The following is a 20,126-nucleotide window of genomic DNA, read 5'->3' on the forward strand; positions in this document are numbered from 1 at the left end:
GTTGGAGTTTGAGAACTTTTGCTGCCCGACGCGTCACATCAACCAATCAGAGAAGCTGATCTGGGAGCTGGCAGACAGACAGACACAGCACTGCTGATGCAGAGCGCCATGATCACTCCTCTGAAACAGTTTATTAACGCCTAAATTAACTTAAAGTATCCAAACCTGCCGGCAAAACGTTCGATTTATTATTCTGGTGCCTGCAGTTTGGATTATGTGGCCTACATGAAAAACGCCTTCGAGCTGCCATGAACAGTAGCGGGAAACCGCAAAAACGCGACCGGGCCAGAGGCTGCCATTGTAATTCCCAGTGACAAAGCACCGCCGCTGTCTTTGCCGCACAGCTAGAGCGGCAAAGATGCTTCAGAACTAAACTTGTACAAGCGCCACAAATGCTGCTTCTGCTACTTGCGGTCTGAAAATAGCAATAAACAGTGAATTGCACTTTGTCGGGACTCAGTGTTTGGTACTGCTGAGGGTAAAGGCCAAGAAGAAGACAGATAAAAGTGTTTGTAGCTAAACTAATTCACATTTAATTCTCCATCGCTCTCCCCTGCGGTTAAACAGGTCCTCTAATCTCACTCTTGTTCTTTTGGAAGCATTTGCAGTGGTCACAGAATTTGATAGTCTGCTGAGACGTGCTGAATCTATTTTTGGTTTAGCAAAACATTTTGCAGCATAAATAAGGGTGTAATACTTCTTTGGTACCAGTCCATGCATGCATGTATTTCGATTTCTTGTTAGAAGAAAATGTATGCTATAAGATCATGTCTATACATCACATATGACGGAATCATAACACTCAGATTCTCTAAAGAGATGCACAGGCAGCAGAGCATTGATGCATCGACTGTTACATAGGCTACCTTTCAGACAGTTATATAACAGAGGATTTTTATCCAGACACATGTCCCCCTGCTGGGATCTGTGCTGGGAGCGAATAATGAAAAGCTAGAAGAGATGTCCGCTGAGATCTATGACCAGATTCAGACTTTTATAATCAACCCCTCACACCTCTTGGCATGATGCTGATGTTGCAATAAAGCAAAGGCCCACATCATTTGGGTAGGGGAGGTTGTGTTTGGAGGGGGGTGGGTGGGGGGCAGTCAAGAGACACAAAGTACTAGGAAACTGCATTACAGATGGTCCCTTTGGAGTTTTAAAAATGGAAACACTGGAAGGCCTTATTGCCTATGCCTTGGATGAGGTCTCTCTAAAAGTGCTTTCGACAGTTCATACCAATGTGAACATGTTTTCGTTATTAGACGGTTAAAACTGCACTCTTCAGGAGATCCTTCAGAGATGCAGAAGTCATCATACATAAAACAGCAATTTCACCATGATGCATTCTGAGGTGAAATTGTGATATGTGAAAAAAATGATGGGACTGGTTTTATCTGTGTGGATATCAAATATAGCTGGCGAGCATCTTTCCTCATTTTCCATTGCATGCATGAAACATCCATCTCTTCAGTTCTATACAGTAGTTAATGGAGTTTTATTTGATACTTAGGCACTTCTGATTAAAACTCAGACTTATTCAGAACATTTTTCCACAAATGCATCTGATTCTTAATCGTAGTTTTGCAACATTTAATTAGGAAATTAATATTTCCAGAGATCCAATGATTTATTTTTATTTTATTTTTAAACCACAATCTTTATTACATGTTTAGCTGTTTTGACAACTAATCAGATGGAATCATTAAAACCCTTTATCAATGTATTCACATCACTTACACTTTTCCATTTTGTTGCACTAGAAACAGAAATACATGTATAAAAATAAGGTTTGCTGTGCATATGTTCTCATTTTTCTCCATTATGCCCCTTCAGAAGTCTCATGTCCATCTGTCGGTAAATGTATCTCAGAACAATGCTGCTGTTTGTTTGTAGGCCTCACTTGTTTAAGACTTTTTAAGACATAGACAGCATCATGATGACAAAGGAAGGTACCAACAGTTCAGGGATATATTTTAGAGAGGTTTTAAACATGGATTTTTCAATCCACATAAAAAGAAAAGACTTTGGCACATATTCAAACCACGGAAAATCTTAAAAGAAAATCTGCCAAGAATAGAAGAACAGCACACAGTAAATAAATATTACTCAAACAGCAGCAGAGGCGTTAGACATAGAGCCTGGTGATTACAGCTTTAGGGATGTCATCATGTCACAGGATTAATTGAGTTGTAATTATTGCAGGGATTTGCAATACTTTCAGTTCTACCCAAAAACATGCTATCTTCTAAGCTATGAGGCAGATTCAGGCGTAAATGTCTGAAATCATAATCATCAATGCTTATCCCTCTTTTTAACTATTTTCCTGGGGCAACAGTGGGGTCGGCAGAAGGAGTTTGCCCTGCAACAAGAGGGTTTTTAGTTCAGCAAGACACTTCACCTGCATTGCCTACTGATGCTGGTTAGAGGGCCCATTGGCACCAGTGTACAGCAGCTTCTCTTCTGTTAGTGAGCCCCAGGGCAGCTGTGGCTACAACGTAGCTTGCCACCATCATGTGTGAGTTTGAGCGTGAATAAGTGAATGACAGAATGTAGTGTAAAGCAATTTGGTCAAGTGTTCTGACTTGAGAAAGCGCTATATAAGTACAGGGCATTTACCATTCCTCAAAATTTCCCACTTCCCTACCAGCTCCCAGGGTTCTACCACTGTGACAGCATCTTATTGTACCGACTAAAAATAAGACTATAGATAAAAATTGTCTTCAAACTTATCTCAAATTAAGCCAAGGTTTAAAACTCAAAAGAGAATTGTTTGTGTGAACACATTTCATGATTATCATTCTGCACATACTTCTGTGTCTGGCTTTGATATGTGGCTTGACACTGTGTTGCCTAAACAGATATAGAAATTTGTTTTTAGCTGCAAACCTTTGCTTAAACCAAAATGTACCATTCATCACTCTGCTTTAAGAGTCATTACTATCACTTTAGAACAGAAAATTGCCATGCATGTTATTAAACTGGTCTGCTTCTATGTGAAAAAAGGAGATCACCACTCTGAATTATTTACTTAGAAAACCAAACTATAAAACCTCCTCTGCATCTAGCAGACCTGCTTTCCTGGGATGTCTGTGGCCAGTTTGCTAGTTCCCAAATGCCATTAATTTATAATTTGAGCAAAAACAGAAAAGGTTTAGAAAACAAGCAAGGACCTTTTTTTTTTTTTTTTGCTGTTTTCTGCTTCATGCTGAAGAAGTTTAATGAATCAGGGCTGGCTCTCAGTTTTATTTCTCTATTGTCCCTCTAAAAGGGATAAAGTACAAAGCATCTTGTGTAAGGTTGTGAGATTGCTTTTCACCAAAGGTTTAGTGCTCCTTAGTGATGACAGTCAACAGTACAGACTAGCCACTTTATTAAATAAGACTTCCTCTCCCCAGAGGCCCTCCTCATGGGAGATTTAGGTGATAGAGTGTGGATAAAGAGACACTGGGGCCAGGCTGTGCCATTCAAGAGCTAGTTTTCTTAACTTTTTTCTCCACAACATCACAAACACACACTAAATCCACAGTAAATCCACTGCTTACAGCATAGAAGATACTGATCTTGGGTCATGCTACCTAACAGCCAATCAGTCCAAAGCATGTTTATGAGAATTAGGCGATAATGTTCTGTATGGCTGAACAGACACCACACATTTGGTCAGGAGGGAATTAACGGTGAGCTGGTAAAGAAGAGTTTAAACCAAAGCTACTTATTAGATCGTTTAAGTGCTTCTCATGATGTAAAAACTTTTTGAATAATTTTCATCATCTTTCAGCGGTATTGCTTGGAGCTTCTACATCATCCTCCTGCATGATTAGAAGTCTGAAGTACACTTAGGTTTATGCAGTGTCTGATCACACCAGCAGCTTTGGCATAGTAAATGAATTAGCCCACTAGAGACAAAGATCATTAGGCACATTTTCTCCATTGGGAAATCATTTGGACAATGTGCGGTCTATGTGAAACTAAAGCGATGTTCCTAAGAGCCTGAATGTGTTTAACTCGTCAGTTTTGCAATAGTCTTTAAAATACCTGATCTGTGCAGAGTTATATTCTTCAGATTTTCCGCCCATGAGTGGACCCAGCAGTGAGTTTCACTCTATAACAGGCCAAGAGCTCTTGTGCCAACACAGGGCAACATATCATAAGGCGTTATCATGGCAGTAGATCTCTTCACCAGCAGAGGCTGGCTTAGTGCAGTGCAACACTGTGTGCCCGCAGGGTTAAGGATTTATCCCATTATCACCTGCCCTTGTCTCTTCCTCCTCTGCTTTGGCAGAAGTTGTTTCTCAGCCTCTTGTTCAATAGAAACTGTGACAGAGATTCATTATTCCCCGAATGCTGTACTTTTTGTTGTTTTCATTTTTTTTAAGAATGGAAGACTGGACAGTTTTAATATACTTTAATGCATCAATTTTGCATATTAGATTATTTATCTAGCAAGTCAGAGAAGGGGATGTTGCTGTAATTCTCTTGGCTAATAATAAGATGGCTGATTTTTATTCATTGTGTGTATTTTATGTAAACCTTGGTCAAGCCAAGGCTCTTACATTAAATCTGTTTAAGACAAACTTAATAACCATTTTAATATTATGGACACACTGACTCAATTACTGTAATATATTTTGGTCATGTGATGACAGGGAATGAAAAATGAGTTTTCATTAGAGTACACATTATAAGAGATTTTCTAGTATTTCGTATTGTTAACTAGGGTAAGTGGCCCAATAATTAGGCCTTGAGGAATACCACTATGTTTTTTGGCAATGATTAAATCACTCCATAAATCCATTTGGCTTTAATATCAGAAGAAAACAAATTTTAAAAATAAGTTGTTACCATACTATTTGGATAGTTAGTTTAAAATGACTCAAGAAAGAACATAAAATCCACGTTGTAAGCTGATATATGGAACTCCAGAACATTTGGCCCATGTGGATTCAGTGTCCCGCTAGATGTATGGCTTATGTTTGCTGTCTACCTGTCATTGTTTTTATGTAGATTTGGCAGTGACCATAGGGACAGAAAATGTAACTATGTGGCACTACTCATGTACAAGAAAATCAGAATCTTGTACAAAACATATTAGAAGTGTCAGAGGAAGTATTGAAGTATCATTATGGTATGGCTGTGCATAATAATAATAAGAATGGTCGGTATGTAATTTCCAGTCCTCTCAATTTAAGATTTCCCAAGTTTTAGATCAATTTGATTTTATTCAGGTGTATTGAAATGGGGACATTTAAAGGTGCAGAGGAAAAACCCATGTTTACCAGACTTGGAACATCCCAGAGCAATAGTCAAGTTTCTAAACTGCTCATAAAAACAAATTGGAACATGTAAACAACACAACATAACTTCAATTAAATCAGTGGTCTGTAAAATCAAACTGTTCACTTAGGAAGCAATGCTGTTTGACAATCAATTTCACATGCTGTTTTGCAAAAGGAATAGACAACAAGTGCAGATTATTGGCAATTAGCAAGACACATTCAATAAAGGAGTGGTTCTGCAGGTGGGGACCACAGATCAGTTCTAAGTACCTATGCGTTCTGACTGATGTTTGGGTGCATTTTGAATACTGGTGGGGCAATCACACTTGCGGTAGCATGAGACAGGCTCTACAACAAACGCGAGTGGCTCAGGTAATGTAGCTCATCGAGGATGGTCCATCAATGCGAGCTAAGAAGGTTTGTTGTGTCAGTCAGCTCTACCAGGAGGCAGGCTAATACACCAGGAGATGTAGAGGAGGCCTTAGGAGGGAAACAACCCAGCAGCAGGACCACTGCATCCGCCTTTGTGCAAGGAGGAACAGGAGGAGCACTGCCCGAGCCCTGCAAAAGCACCCCCATCATGCCACAAATGTGCATGTAACTGCACAACCGGTTATAAATCAACTACATGTGGATGGAATGAGAGACTAGTGTCCATAGATGGGGGTTGTGCTCGTAGCCCAACATAGTGCAAGATGCTTGGCATTTGCCAGAGAACACCAGGATTGGCATACTTCAGACAGTGGATCAGTAATGGTGTGGGGTGGCATTTCTTTGGATGGCAGCACATCATTTCATGTGGAGACCAGAGGTAGCATGACTGCCATTAGGTACCGAGATGAGATCCTCAGACCTCTTGCAAGACTATATGCTGGTGCAGTTGGCCCTGGGTTTCTCCTTATGCAGGACAATGCGAGACCTCATGTGACTTAAGTTTTTCAGAAGTTCCTGCAAAATGAAGGCGTTAAAGCTGTGGACTGGAGCAGTCGTCTGAATTTGATTGAGAACATCTTTGTACAGAGCAAAGTATTCAATGACAATATTTCATTCATTCGGGTCTAAGATATGTTACTTGAGTGTCCCCTTTATTTTGAGCAGTCGATATCTAAAAAGTTGTGACAGAAAAGTTATTTTTTTCTTTTTTTATCAGAACCTGCCAGTAAGTACAGGCAAAGAGAATGGCAAAATACAAGGATTTTTTTTTCAGTAGTGCTCAGAAGAGTAAAGAACATCTGGAGCCATAGTACATTGTGAAAGAGAAATAGATGGAGCAGCAATTGCCAGTGTCCACTGAATAGAAAACACAAGCAAGGTGTGGTTATAGCGTACATACTTAGCGTACATATTACGTTCTAAATTAATACTGACCATGTTGGTGATCTGACCTCTTGATAAAGTTAAATTTCTTGACAGATTGCTAAGGAAGTAACCAGATGACTAAGCCAATGAAAAGGATCCAAATAATGTGATATACTTGTTGACTGAGGCAATCAGATCTGTTGTAACCTTGATAAGATGTGCAACTGTAAGAGAGTGATTTTGAATATCAGCCATAGGTCTAAGGGGACAACAAAGCAGTGGGCCTGAAATAACTTGCATTGTCATGATACAGTGCACATATAAGTTACAGACAAGGAAATAATAAAAGTAGTGTAACCACAACCTATAAAGGTGTCCGATTGTACAGGCTGGTAGTTACACATTACTGATCATATAATTGGACAGATATCTCTATAGGTTTCTTTTCCTGCTTTTGAGAAATAAAGAGATAAAAAAACTGCTGTTCTTATCCCAGGAGCTGTTTAATATTCTGCATATGAATAAACAAACTTTTTACATTGATGTGTCCTGGCAGTCTACTTTTATAAGATAGCTTTTGTTTATATTTACTTCTTGCACTGCTTCATATGTCTATCTACTTAGTCACATAATAGTATAAACAGGATAGTTTCCGAAAATATAAATACATATGTAGTGTTTGTGCTTTTTTTCCTGCTTAAAACTCATTTTAGCACATACCCTCATTTCTTATATTTATAGTAGGCATAACTAACCATCTGCTGGCTGTTTATTATTCAGAAGATAGATAAAAGAGTGGTATCAACCTTTTCATCTTAGTTTCAGTAAGAGCTGATAAAGGTAGCACTAAAATCCATGCGTCCATTGCTCATGCTGCTTTATGTCTTTTTCATGCAGTGGCCGTGGCTATTAACCATGCGGCTGGAGCCAGATATCCCCATCGTTTCTCTCTGTCACAGAAAAGTCTCTTTGGTGCTACACTCAGTACAGACTCTCTGAGTATGCCAGCGAAGCACAAGAAAGCCCTGTGGACTGCTTAATGCTCTCTGTAAGTACAAACACTTAACAACAACAGAGTGTTTACTCATGACACTCAGACCAAGCCAAGTCCCATAAGAAATCAAACAGACGTTAATTTCTAAATGAATCACCTCTCGATAATCCCATTATTTATCTACATATTTAAAAACAGAAAAACATCTCTCTATACACATTATAAACTTTTTTTTAAATTGTTGATGATGAAAAATCTCTGGATGAAGATCCAACATTAATATAACAAAGTATCATGGGTGTAGTTTAGTACTCTTTTACTCCAATTGGGTGATTTTGTGCACATAGCCCTTAGTTGGCTTACTGGAAACATTATACAGTAGAAGTACATGTGGAGCTAAACCATTAAAAGACCTCAATAAATATGAAGGAACTCTTCACCGTTAGATGAAAAAGTGAGCTGGAAATCCTTACATGCAAACAATATAAAAAGAGTTCATCTTAATCTGAGAAGGTGGTTTCACTCTTGATGATTATGTTTTCAGCGATTACCCATCTGTAATCACTGAGAAGTTTGACTTCTCAATTGGGTGTGTGTGATTTCAGGGGTCTTATAACCCAAGTCATTAGTCTTGTCCATCTGTCAGTCTTCTAATTGGTTTTGGTCCCATTCAACATATTAAAAATATTCGAACTGTATTTAAATGATAAGATTAAGACCTATTTCTTTCACTGTAAAAATAATATAATAATGAATGGCAAGACGATAGTTTAGCACTCTAATTAACCAATTTCAAGAACACTTAGGTTATTCAATTCCAATGTGAGGATTATGAAGCTTTTATAAACTTTTTTTTCTAACCTAAATGTCTTGCATAGCAAGTTTAATGAAAAAAAATTAGAATTAATCTATTTTGATGTTCATCTTTGTGGAAGCAGAAAAGAAAATCCCTTATTTCTGTGTTTGGTCGAGAGCCGAGTCCATAGTTAAGGAATGGAAAGAGATAATGGAGAAAGACAGGAGTACAATAATAACCAGTATAATAATAACCAATAATAAACTAACCAGCAAAGACTCACCGAAACACCACATTTAAAATAAGGTTGACAAAAGGCTGACCAAGTTATTACAATAAGGATGCATTGTTATATTCAGTTATTCTTTTTTCTTGGTTACAAATCAGTTTTGTATTCAAAGAGAAACAAGGAACTTCCAAACCTGCTCAATCTGGGCCATGTATGCGTTAAGGATTTGAATTTCACCCAAAATGCTCTAAGATTGAGTTAAAAGGCCTTTTTCTCCCATTAAAAAAGATTGACTTAATGATTGGGGCCCGTCCCAAACTTTTAATTTAGTCAATTCATGGCTCAGAGACCTAGCAATCCTTATGGAAGAACTAAATAAGACTGTTAAAGTCAAGAAAGAAAATCTCTTTGGCCCACATGCATTAATCTACAGCACTCTTAGTCAACTTTTTTATTTTATAAGAATGTATTTAATGTCAGCTTCTGGAATTCAGGTTCAACTTGTGTCTGGAAGGAGAAGAGAATCATCACAGACAGCAAACTCATATTCTTGCAAGTATCCTGTTCACTGGCTCACTAGTTATGAGTTACTGGTTGGCCCAGAGAGAAGAAAAGTCATAAGTCAGGAAACAGATCTTGGCCAGGGATGAAGGATTGGGAGGTTTGTCTGTTTCTTTTCCCTGGGCTCTGGAGGAGGTTTTTACAGGACTGAGTCTGAAAATGGACAGGCAGGGTTCTGCTGGAAATGTGTGGAGGAGAGTGTTGCTCCAAGGAGATCCGCAAGTCCACAATTTCTTGTGAGAAAGAAGTTAAACCATGAAATTTGAACAAGGACGCACAGAGAATACAGGAGGTTAACTCAAGAAAAGGCTGCTTTACAAAAAATAGGTTTAACAGAGAATTTTGAGTCTATACCAGTTGAGAGTTGACCATAGGGCAAAGACATGGTTGCAGACTGCTCCTTAGATCAGTGTTTTTCAATCCTGGTTCTCAAGGCACCCTGCCCTGCATGTTTTAGATGTTTCCCAGCTTTCACACACCTGTTATCAATTGATAGCAGATTATCAGGCGTTGCTGAACTGCAATCACCTGAATCAGGTTTGCTGAACCTCAGAAACATCCAAAACATGCAGAGCAGGGTGCCTTGAGGACCAGGGTTGAAAAACATTGCCTTAGATAGATGGCAGGTGTGAATAATCAGGAGCCAGATGCCATTCTGACCAGCTTAGATCCTCAGTCTTGCAGAAAACAGACTCCATACAACACAGATTCTAAGCAGTAGTTTCATTGGTGTGCGGGGGGTAATTCTTCTTTCTTGCTTTCTCAATTTGTGCATGTCTCCCTAGATACTGACACACACTTTAAAGTCAAAATAATCCCTTTAGAAACTAGATCAGAGTATGAACATAGAATCTCTGCTAAGGCACAGCTCCTTTTGACTGTTTTTGTATCTGTCTGTAGTTCTGTATCACCAACCTGTTACTGTCAATATTAATTCATTGTAATAGCTGAATAACTCAAGCACAACGTCTCCACCAGCCTGTGTAATGTAACATATTTGCATATCAGACATGACAAAAGTGTTCCTGACACCATTCATCAGGTTCAGATGTTTCAAAAGGCATCAGATCAGATGTCACTCCGGTAGGCCAGACAAACTCAGCAGACACAAAGAACACCATGTATAGCTATGAGCGAACACTTGATATGAACAACCTCACTTCTCACTGGAGGACTGTGTCATGTGTGGACTTTATCAGCAGATGGGACATATCCACGTACGCACACACTCCCACCACCGTTTGATGCTGTTCCACCAACAACACTGTCAAGAGCGTTCCCTCTTCATCATACTGATGCTGTCCAGAGGCATATCTCAAGTGGAGCTGCGCTGCTCTTTGAACTGAGATTTTATGTAGATGTGCATGAGTGGATTTTTTACTGACTGTCTCATTTGCATTATAGTAAAGTTTCACTTTAATATGTGCTATCGGATCCGGGTGGACAGATATTTATCCAATTTTTACTGTATACACGCACTTTCTTTTTAATGATAACCCAATGAATCGTCTGGTCAATTCAGGGCAAAGTAAACCGAATATCCTGGCAAAGACTAACACAAGGGGGCAGCGCTTACATGTGGGGGCGAGGGTGGAGAAGAAACAGAAACTATCAAAGGGCTAAGCATTTAAGGGAAAAGAAAATATGCAGAAATGCATCAGATTTATTTGCCAGAACATATGCCCCATTTCACTAAGCTGTAGCCTTTCACAGCAGAGGTTTAGGAAAACTCCTACAGCTGGAAAATATAAATATTCTTAATCTTCAAGGAGATTAATACAATTGTCTCCCAAGTAAAGCATCAACATTTGTCTCATTCTTGGTCATCTGCAGGCTCCTGCACTGTAACAGGTTTGTTAGCCAAAAGTTTTCTTTTATGGACCGGGGCTCTTTTGTATTGCAAGATGGGACATGCATTTAAAATTCCCCCCACCCTTGTACAGAGGCTTTGGAAGAAATATTGACAAGGAAATTGTCTTTAAAGACAGAAAAATAAAAACCAAGAATTTCCTTAAGAACTGTACCTTATTCATTTTGCATATTTTCATATATACTTTCATAATACAAACATTCATGTATTTTTACTTAATGCTATAGATAATAAAAACTGCAAAAAATACATAAAAATGAAGATGGGATAGATATGTATTCAGCCTACCTCAGTCAGTAGACATGGGTACCACCTTTGAGGATGATAAGGGTTCAACTTTTCAAATATACCTCTGTTATGTTTACATATTTTAGATTCACATAAAACACCTGTCCATTTTTTAATTGCAGAGTATCCACAAAACAAAGATTCTGAAGGTCTTTTAGATCCATATTTGTAAAAAGCCATTTTAACACAACAATTCCCTTGAGTTTAAACCAGTAGTTTCAGGCCTAATTCACACAAAGACGAATACAGTATTGTTTCTTAGAAAAAAATTATGTCCACAAAGAAGACAACACCAGTCAAGATGTAGTATATATGTAGCACATATCACAACTAAACAAAATCATGCAGTGCTTTAAAGAGACACATGTGGGTTATAGGGGTAGGTTGAGCTACAATGACATGTTTTTGCATGTACAGTAGTAGCCATTCATATGGGCCCATTGCTGGTCCTTGGCTGGTCCAATAAATTTCCTTTTTAAACATCTAAAATATTCTGTCATGATTTGTGGAAATTAAGCTCTAAAGATTACAGGTCAGGCCCTGTAAGTTAGTGAAAGGGTGGAGTAAGAGTAAAAAAATATGCAAGCCCATGAGAGGGCCAGTGGCTGGAAGTTGGAGGGGATTTTGCTGCCATTCGGCTGGCTTTTGACTGGGATGGGCCAATTTGAATGGCTGCTACTGTACCAACGGAAACATGAAACCGACGTGCTCTGATTTTAGCGCTCTGGTACCCGATTAAAAAAATTATCTATTCACTTATACTCCCCAACAACACTGAGCTCATTTGGATAGACAGCTTAAACAACAAAATATCTCTTTGGTTACACCTCATCTTGCCTCAATGTTGATGGGGCCTCAAACCCCAATCCTCCAGGGCCACTGTCTGGTAACGCTGAGATGTGTCCCTTGTTCCAAACACTTGATTTAAATGGTTAAACTACTTCAGTAGCACACACACAAGCTCTGCAGAGTTCAGCTAATGAGCTCATATTGAAGTTAGGTGTTTTGGAGCAGAAAAGCATGTTAATGTTGCAGAACACTTAATTTCAAGGACAGGACTTTGAGAACGCTCAACTAAACCAATCAGTTTTAGTTTGGCTGTGTTTACGGTTTCCCTCTGAATGACCCTAAACATAAAAGTTTGATAATCATAATAATTTTCAGCTTAATTTTTATGTACCTCATTTTCTTGGTGTGTTGCATTAAATATTAAAGGAACATTGTGTGTTTCTAGTTTTAATTTGGACCAAGTTTGAACTGTCTTATTACTTCTGCAAGGTATATTTTATTTCTGTTTTCTTGCTTTGCAGCTCCTGCAGAGTTTTTCGTCTCGGGTAAAAAGTATTTAATTCTTCCTTAGTTTTTTGTTGCCGCTTTCTCCTCAGATGTATTTGGACCTACAGTCAAATATTGATCAAAATGTTCGGCTCCCGTGTGAAGAGAAAGATGCGCTGAGGGCGAAGGGCTGATATTCAGAGGCATTCAGTTGGTGGGGAAGCAATATTGATCGCACTTAAAGTGACAAGATTGAGGAGGCCCACTTTGACATGTTATCCCTGCTGCTGCCAACAGACAAAGTGTGGGCCTGAGGAGCTGCACCGATTGATTTCTGTGATCATGAATGGCCTGAAACCCATAAATCAGTCATTCAAGGCAATGCAGCTCAAAAAATAAGTCACCAATTTTTCATACCGCTGTGATAAGGACTGACAGCCTATTTGATTTAAGAGGACAAGTAAATGCTACGGTAATGAATCGGCCTCATGTACCATCTGACAAGCAGTGGAGTCCTCGCAGCTCTGGCAATTATACCCAGCGTGTGAAGCACACAAAGTGGTAGTTTATTTGAGAAGGCAGGTATTGCGGGCCAGTCGATTCAGGCATCTCTGGGATTTTGTTGTGCATAATTCAGCGGTGAAGCATGAAGCTAATATAGCCTCCCCTGGTCTTATGATCATCCATCAGGTAAAATTGCTTTCTTCTAACATGAGGTTGTCAAAGGGAAATAACAAATGTAGCCATGCAGAGCAACACATGATTACAGGGTAATAAAGTCCCCAGGTCAGAAGAATGTGACCTGTTTCTCAGTTACAAGTGAAAATATTCTCTGAAAAAGATAGGGAGCCATTGGGGGGGATCAATCATTTTTATCAGGCAGCCTGCCAGTCAGGCTATGAAATTTGGTTTTAATTGTGACTAATTTAAATCAAAATATTGATTTTTAGAAAACAATTCAAAACTGATTTGTGGGGCGATTTTTTTTAACAGTGCCCTTTTTGCAGTGGCCATTTTGAAACCCAAACTTGCTTTGATTAATATCGAGTAAAACCATTACTATAATCTTGCAGGAAATTGCACAGGCTTTTCCAGAGGTATAATCAAGATACGTAAGCGCTCTCAGCCAGAGTTAGGTGAAAAATTAAAGAACGAAAAGACTGATGGAGGAAAGCGGCTGCAGAGCCTAAGAAGCACAGAAAGAGAGAGAAAGATGGTTCAGAAGATTATGGTGCATTGTTGAAGGGAAGGAAAGCACAAAAATTAATAAATAAATCAGATTCAGGCATTGAATGAAAGAGAGAGAGGGGAAAGGGGTTTGACATGCTTCAGTGATTGCAGTTTCTTCCTCCTCTCTTTTGCTTTTCTACTGTGTTGCCTGTAGGTCCCCGATTCCATGGGTTGCATAGCCAATTACCCCTGGAAATAAGATGGAAAAACTCAGCTGCAAAATTATTAACACACAAAACAAGCACACTGGTCACAGAAATGGGGCTGCACTTTAAAAGATGGGTAGTAAATTAATTTTCATAATGGTGAAAGGAAAGAATGCAAGAGTGACAAAATCATGTAATAGCTTTATTGCAAATGACTTTCCTTCACACTTTCAGATTTTCTGGACTGGAGGACTTGCAAAGCTTATCACAACAAATACAATATTTGCACATGCAGTTATAGACGGCCTGAATGTATTGTGAGATTTAAGGCTTTGCATGAAAGGACACAAAGGACATTTGAATAAATAAGGATTATGAAATGCAGTGGAAGTCTCAGCAAAGTAAGGAACATGTTATCTGAATCAAATACACTTTCCTTAGAAATGCTCTCTTTTTAGACCATCTAAGGGGTCTTTACATACTTTATATTCCATTATTCTAGCAGTTTTGCACTTTGTTTTATTCAGGATCAGGAGGAACACAAGTAACCTTCATACTTTTCAGTCATTCATTTGTCAAACATATGTTGAATACTTGGAGTGATTTTTATTGTATATTTATAATAATCACTACTTTGCATTAGTGCGATGCACAAAATCTCAATGAAAATACAATACCTTTTTAGGTTTTGAAGACTAAAGAGGGAGGGAAGTTAGGTGGTTGGGATAACTTTAGACTTTTTGTACACACAGTGTATTCAAAATGAAATATTGTTTTGTACTCCATTGTTTAAAGTGCAGCAGTGATCAAATGTTAGCTGTGTGGGAGACAAACATGACAAAATGAAATACAAAAAAAAAAGCATTGATATGAAAGTCAAGAGCATTAAATATATATGGTGCTAATATGCATCGTTTTGGTTTGGTGTTGTCGGTGTGATGCAGAGTCTGTGACATGATTTAGGCTACGTTCACACCGCAGCCTGAAGTGACTTAAATCTGATTTTTTTGCCCACATGCGACCTGGATCTGATCTTTTCATGACTGTCTGGACAACACAGATCCGATTTTTTCCAATCCGACCCAGGCCACTTGGCTATGTGGTCCTGAATCCAATACGAATCTGATCTTTTCAGATGCGACCTGTGGCTGAACGGCCATGTCGGATTCATCCGACCTGAATGTCATTAATACCCGACAAAGGTCACTATTCTGCATCTTGCTATGAAGAAGCAGCAAGAAAAACAACCATGGCAGATGATGATACGGAAAGGAGTATTTATGTTTAACCATATTGTAAAGATTGAGTTTTTATGGTTGGAAAAGATCGCTAGATGCGCGCCGGCACTACCATCCATGTTTACTTCCGTAAACTCATGCTGGCCTGTGACATCATTGCATCCTCTACTGCGCATGCGGGACACTTGCGTTGTATGACTGCAGTTCACAAAGGAGATCAAATATGAACGGCAAGGCAAAAAAAAAATAGGATTTCACAAAAAAATCGGAATTGAGCATCAAGGCCTGCAGTGTGAACGTAGCCTTAGAGTTTCTCAACAGTTCAGCTGTCTGATGGCGGTGTGGAAGAAGCTGTTGCAGAATCTGCTGGAGGGCAGCAGGGAGAACAGTCCATGGTGGGGGTGTGAGGGGTGATTGAGGATGTTATGGGCTTGGGACACGCTGCGCTGGCATGAAATGTCTTCAATGGAGGGAAGAGGAGCCCTGATGATCATCTCCACTGTTCTCACCACTATTCTCACTTTCCTACAGTCTGTGGTGCTGCAGCCTCCACACCACACAGTGAGACAGCTGGTCAGAACGCTCTCTATGGTGCTTCTGTAGAAGGTTGTATTATTTGTCTTCTCCACATTCAGGATCAGGTTGTTGTCGCTCCACCAGCCGCACCACTTCTTTCTATAGTCCTGGTCGTTGTCGTCTCTGATGAGACCCACCACTGTGGTGTCGTCTGCAAAGTAATTGGTGGTTAACCTGGTGACGCAGTCATGTGTCATCAAGGTGAACAGCAGGGGGCTCAGGATGCAGCCCTGAGGGGAGCCTGTGCTTAGACTGATGACATCAGAGATGTTCTGTCCGACCCAGAATGACTGAGGTCGGTTTTTGAGGAAGCAGCAGCCAATTGCAGATGGGTGTATTGAATCCCAGCTGTTCCAGTTTGCCCATCAGATGCTGTGGGATGATGGTGTTGAAAGCTGAATTGAAGTCCAGGACCAGCATCCATTCGTGGGTGTTCTTCTCCTCCAGGTGTGCCAGACTCAGGTGGAGAGCAGCAGAGATGGCGTGCTCAGTGGAGAAGCATGCTGCCCTGTTGATTGGTCCAGTAAGGTGTTATAAATGTCTGCGAGGACACCAGCCAGCTGATCTGCACACTCCTTATACACCCGCCCAGGTGTGTTATCGGGGCCTGGGGCCTTTCTTGGGTTGACTCTCCTCAAAGTTTTCCTCACTTCAACTATGTCCAGGTTTAGAGCCTCCTCTCCCTGGTGTTGAACGGCTTTCACTGCTTGAGTGCTGTTTAGTGCCTCAAACCTTCCAAATAAGTTGTTTAGTTAATTTAGGAAGTCAGTATCAGCTACATCTACCGGGGGGGAGGGTGTGTTGTAGTCTGTGATCACCCGTTTGCCTTGCCACATCCTCCTGGTGTTGCTGGCATCATAGAAGAGATCCTGGATCTTCCGGCTGTGGTTCCGCTTTGCTGATCTGATGGCAAGTTGGCACTTGAACCGTGTTTTGTAAAGGTTAAAAGGTTTTGTATTTAGAACCATGAACCATGCTATACTGGTTTATAATTATATATTTACTTGTCTGTAACAGTACTGAAATGCTTACCTAAAAGGAATTTATAAACCAGGATAAGCAGCTACTGTATTTGATAGATGTCTTGAAAAGCAACATTTACACTCATTAAATCTTGTCTTAATCTATAGAAAGCAGATCTGGTAGTAAGCACAAGTAACCAATGGTCATTGTTCTAAACTAAAAAGTAATTCATAAATTATACAAATGTTTCAGACCAAAAAACTATCAATGCAAATTTTACTTTACATCTACAGCATCTGTAATCTATCATAATTAAAATAAGTCAGCCCAATCGTGCGTAGGAAATGACAAATCAGAAGTGCAAAACAGTTCATCCTTTAAAAGGTCCTTCACTCTTTAACAGCACAGCTTATGTCCACTGTTTGCCTGCAAAACTGAAACACTTTGCTGAAAGGCATGCCTGTGTTTGATGAGTTAAATGTGACAGCAGCCTGCTAAGCCCTGGATACCTCAGCGCAGTGCTGAACAAACAACCCTGATGTGCAAATATATGTTCAGTATACTGTACCATCTATGTTTTGGTCCAGGTCCAGGGTTTTTTTTTTTTTAGAGCTTTGCATGCATTTAATATCATTGGATAGGGATGGAAATTAGCAGTTTTTCAGTTCTTTAATAATGCAGATGTTTTGATCTTCAGCACAATATATCAAACCACTGATTTTAGGAAAAGCATTATGTTTGATTGAATGTAACCACCTGACTATAGCAAGAAACTGACCCCACAGAAGTTATTTCCTTCCTTTCATTTAATTAGGTCCTAAATGTCAACATTTGAACCCTTCTCTCCCACAATGTGCAGCATGGGTGAAAGACTGCTGTTTCTAAGCCTTTGTCACATGTTGACTCGTACAATTAGAGAATGTGGATGGCCCAAAGATAAGTCCAAGAATAGCTACCTGAGGCGATTCTCACTTCCTGACCTTTATCACTCCCTGAGTGCATTGCAACATTAGTGGCGAGGGCTTGTCTTGGCAACCAGTGGTTAGGACTACATAACCGCACCATGAAAATATATTTGAAACAAAAACTGTAGAAACAGTTAGCAGCTAAATACATTTATCATTAGTAATTACAGCTTTGTAAACCATTTGAATTTCCTCTGCAAATATCTTGATACAATAATAGCATTAGAGTGTGTTGTGATGGATTAATCAAGCTTGAATTTATTATCAGGCCATATTTATTGTGCTTACTGCTGCACACGTGTGGCCTAATCCTACTTTATACACCCATACAGGCTGATGCACTTGATATTTTTATAGAAATGACTTGTTAGAAACATGACAGAATGGGTAAAGTAGCTAAGAGAATTATGCATGGCATATTATTTAGCTCTTCTTGTTAAAAAACCATGGTATCACCATGCAACCTTTAACCACTGTATACAGACAGAGGGGCAAACAGAGAAATTGTTCAAAGTCAGAATATTTAACAGTGAAATAAAAAAAAGATCAATGTTAAATATTAAAATTCACATCATTTCTTCTTCAAGAGGTTTTCAAAAATGCCAGTCTTGATAAGTTACATTCCATGTCGTTTTTAAACATTTCTATTAATGTCTTTGTCCAACATGGTGTGTTGGCAACAAAGACCTGCTTTTAAGATAAATAATATTGTATATTTTTACATTTATTAGAATAAAATTAAGGCTTGTAACAAATATACAACTTTTTTCAGTTTTCTACGTCTCTACATTTTGTGCATCTATGTTTAGCTTGCAGCTCCATTGTACATTTAGACTTAGACAAACTTTATTGTGATTTTGTACACACAGGGTGTAAACAAAACGAAATTCCATTCAGTAGAGCTCTCAAGACATTTCTATTTCTAAAGTGCAGCAGTAATGAAATTTAAAAATGGTGATCAAATGTAAACCTAAGACTGGTATATGATTTACAGCTTTTCCAACAATCTTTTTTCCCATTTTATTCGACATTCGGCACTCTAATGGCAGTGGGGAAGACATTAAAGACTGTAAAAGCCCTTAATTTGTCTCTTTAGCGCCTTTTTTGCATTATCAATCCCCCAATGAATAATGTGCAACTGGAAAATAAAAATAAGCTTTAGTTTCAGACTTTCCTACTAAAGATATTCTAATTTCTTCAAGTGAATGTTGGGATTTTTATAAATTCTGTTTGATTTCTAGTAGATTTGGTTTAGCTGTGTTTTAGACTTTACTCTGGAAATGATTGAAGGGGGCTGAGGAAATGGGACAAAAGTGAAACTGAAAGTTGCTATCAACCCAAGCTTTGTTCTGTGCATAAGTTTACAAAGAATACAATTTATAACTAAAAGGGAAAAAGATTTTTAAAGGGGTATTTTGTACTCAGTACTTTCTGCAGGGAGTTTTTATATTATCTACATGGATGAAGAAACCTCTCTTTTGTTCTCTTTAGATGCTTAGACTTCCTTCAACAGAACAAAATATCTTCGGGTTTAACAATAAATTTATTTGTATTTATTATTTACCTAAGTGTCATCAGACATGAGTGTTTGTGTGTATATGGGAGTTTTTTTTTTTGTCATGCCTGATTGATGTTGCCCTGTGATCACCTTAAGAATAAAAGCCTTGATGCAGAAAAGCAAGGAAAAAGAAGTCTGCCCAAGTATAGCTTGTAGTGGACGGTTGCCAAGAGAAAGTCCATTTTTCCCCCAAAACGTTTGCATAAATTTTCCTTTCAAAAGGCTCCATCTGAATTAGAGGACGTGGGAAACAATGTTCTGTGGAGAAATTGGATTAGACTAGAGACATTTGGCCATAATTCACATTGTCATGTTTACGCAAAAAGCAAACACTATGTCTTTGCATAAAGAAGTAATTTTAGCTGTCATGCATAGTGATTGAGTATTGATGATTAGTGTCTGGTTGCCAAACAACAAGGACACACTGAACTCATAGACATCGCATAACAAGACGTTTGCTGTATTTTATTCTATAGTCAAACATGAGGATTTTTGATGACTGAATCGGAACTCAAACTTTAACTTCGAGCAGAACATTCTTCGCTATCCCAACAAACCTTCAAGGAAGTCTAAAAAATAATAGAAGAATCAAGGTATTGCAACAGTCCGATCAGTGTTCACTTAGTCCTGCTAAGTCACTGGCAGAACTAAGTGAACCTTTTCAGAAACAAATGCTGACAAATTTCAATTCAGTTTCAATTTAGTTTATTTATATAGCGCCAAATTCACAACACATGTCATCTCAAGGCACTTTACAGTTCAACCAGATTATACAGTCAAATTGATACAAAGTTTTCTATCTAAGGAAAACCAGTTGATTGCATCGACTCATTGACTCAAATCCAATCCCTCACCCTAAGCA

General features: G+C 38.9%; 1 protein-coding gene across 1 annotated transcript in view; it reads left to right on the forward strand.

Annotated features, from left to right (window-relative positions):
* Positions 1-20,126, forward strand: part of chrm2 (cholinergic receptor, muscarinic 2) — a 113,136-nt gene that overhangs the window by 45,591 nt on the left and 47,419 nt on the right. Inside the window, exon 2 of the mRNA XM_015375594.1 lies at positions 7,473-7,623. Coding sequence (XP_015231080.1) covers positions 7,615-7,623 — 9 coding nt within the window. The 5' untranslated portion in view covers positions 7,473-7,614. The remainder of the gene's footprint in view (positions 1-7,472; positions 7,624-20,126) is intronic.

This window comes from Cyprinodon variegatus, unplaced genomic scaffold (assembly GCF_000732505.1).
Source record: "Cyprinodon variegatus isolate N-32 unplaced genomic scaffold, C_variegatus-1.0 Scaffold7, whole genome shotgun sequence".
In the NCBI taxonomy this organism is placed as follows: Eukaryota; Metazoa; Chordata; class Actinopteri; order Cyprinodontiformes; family Cyprinodontidae; genus Cyprinodon; species Cyprinodon variegatus.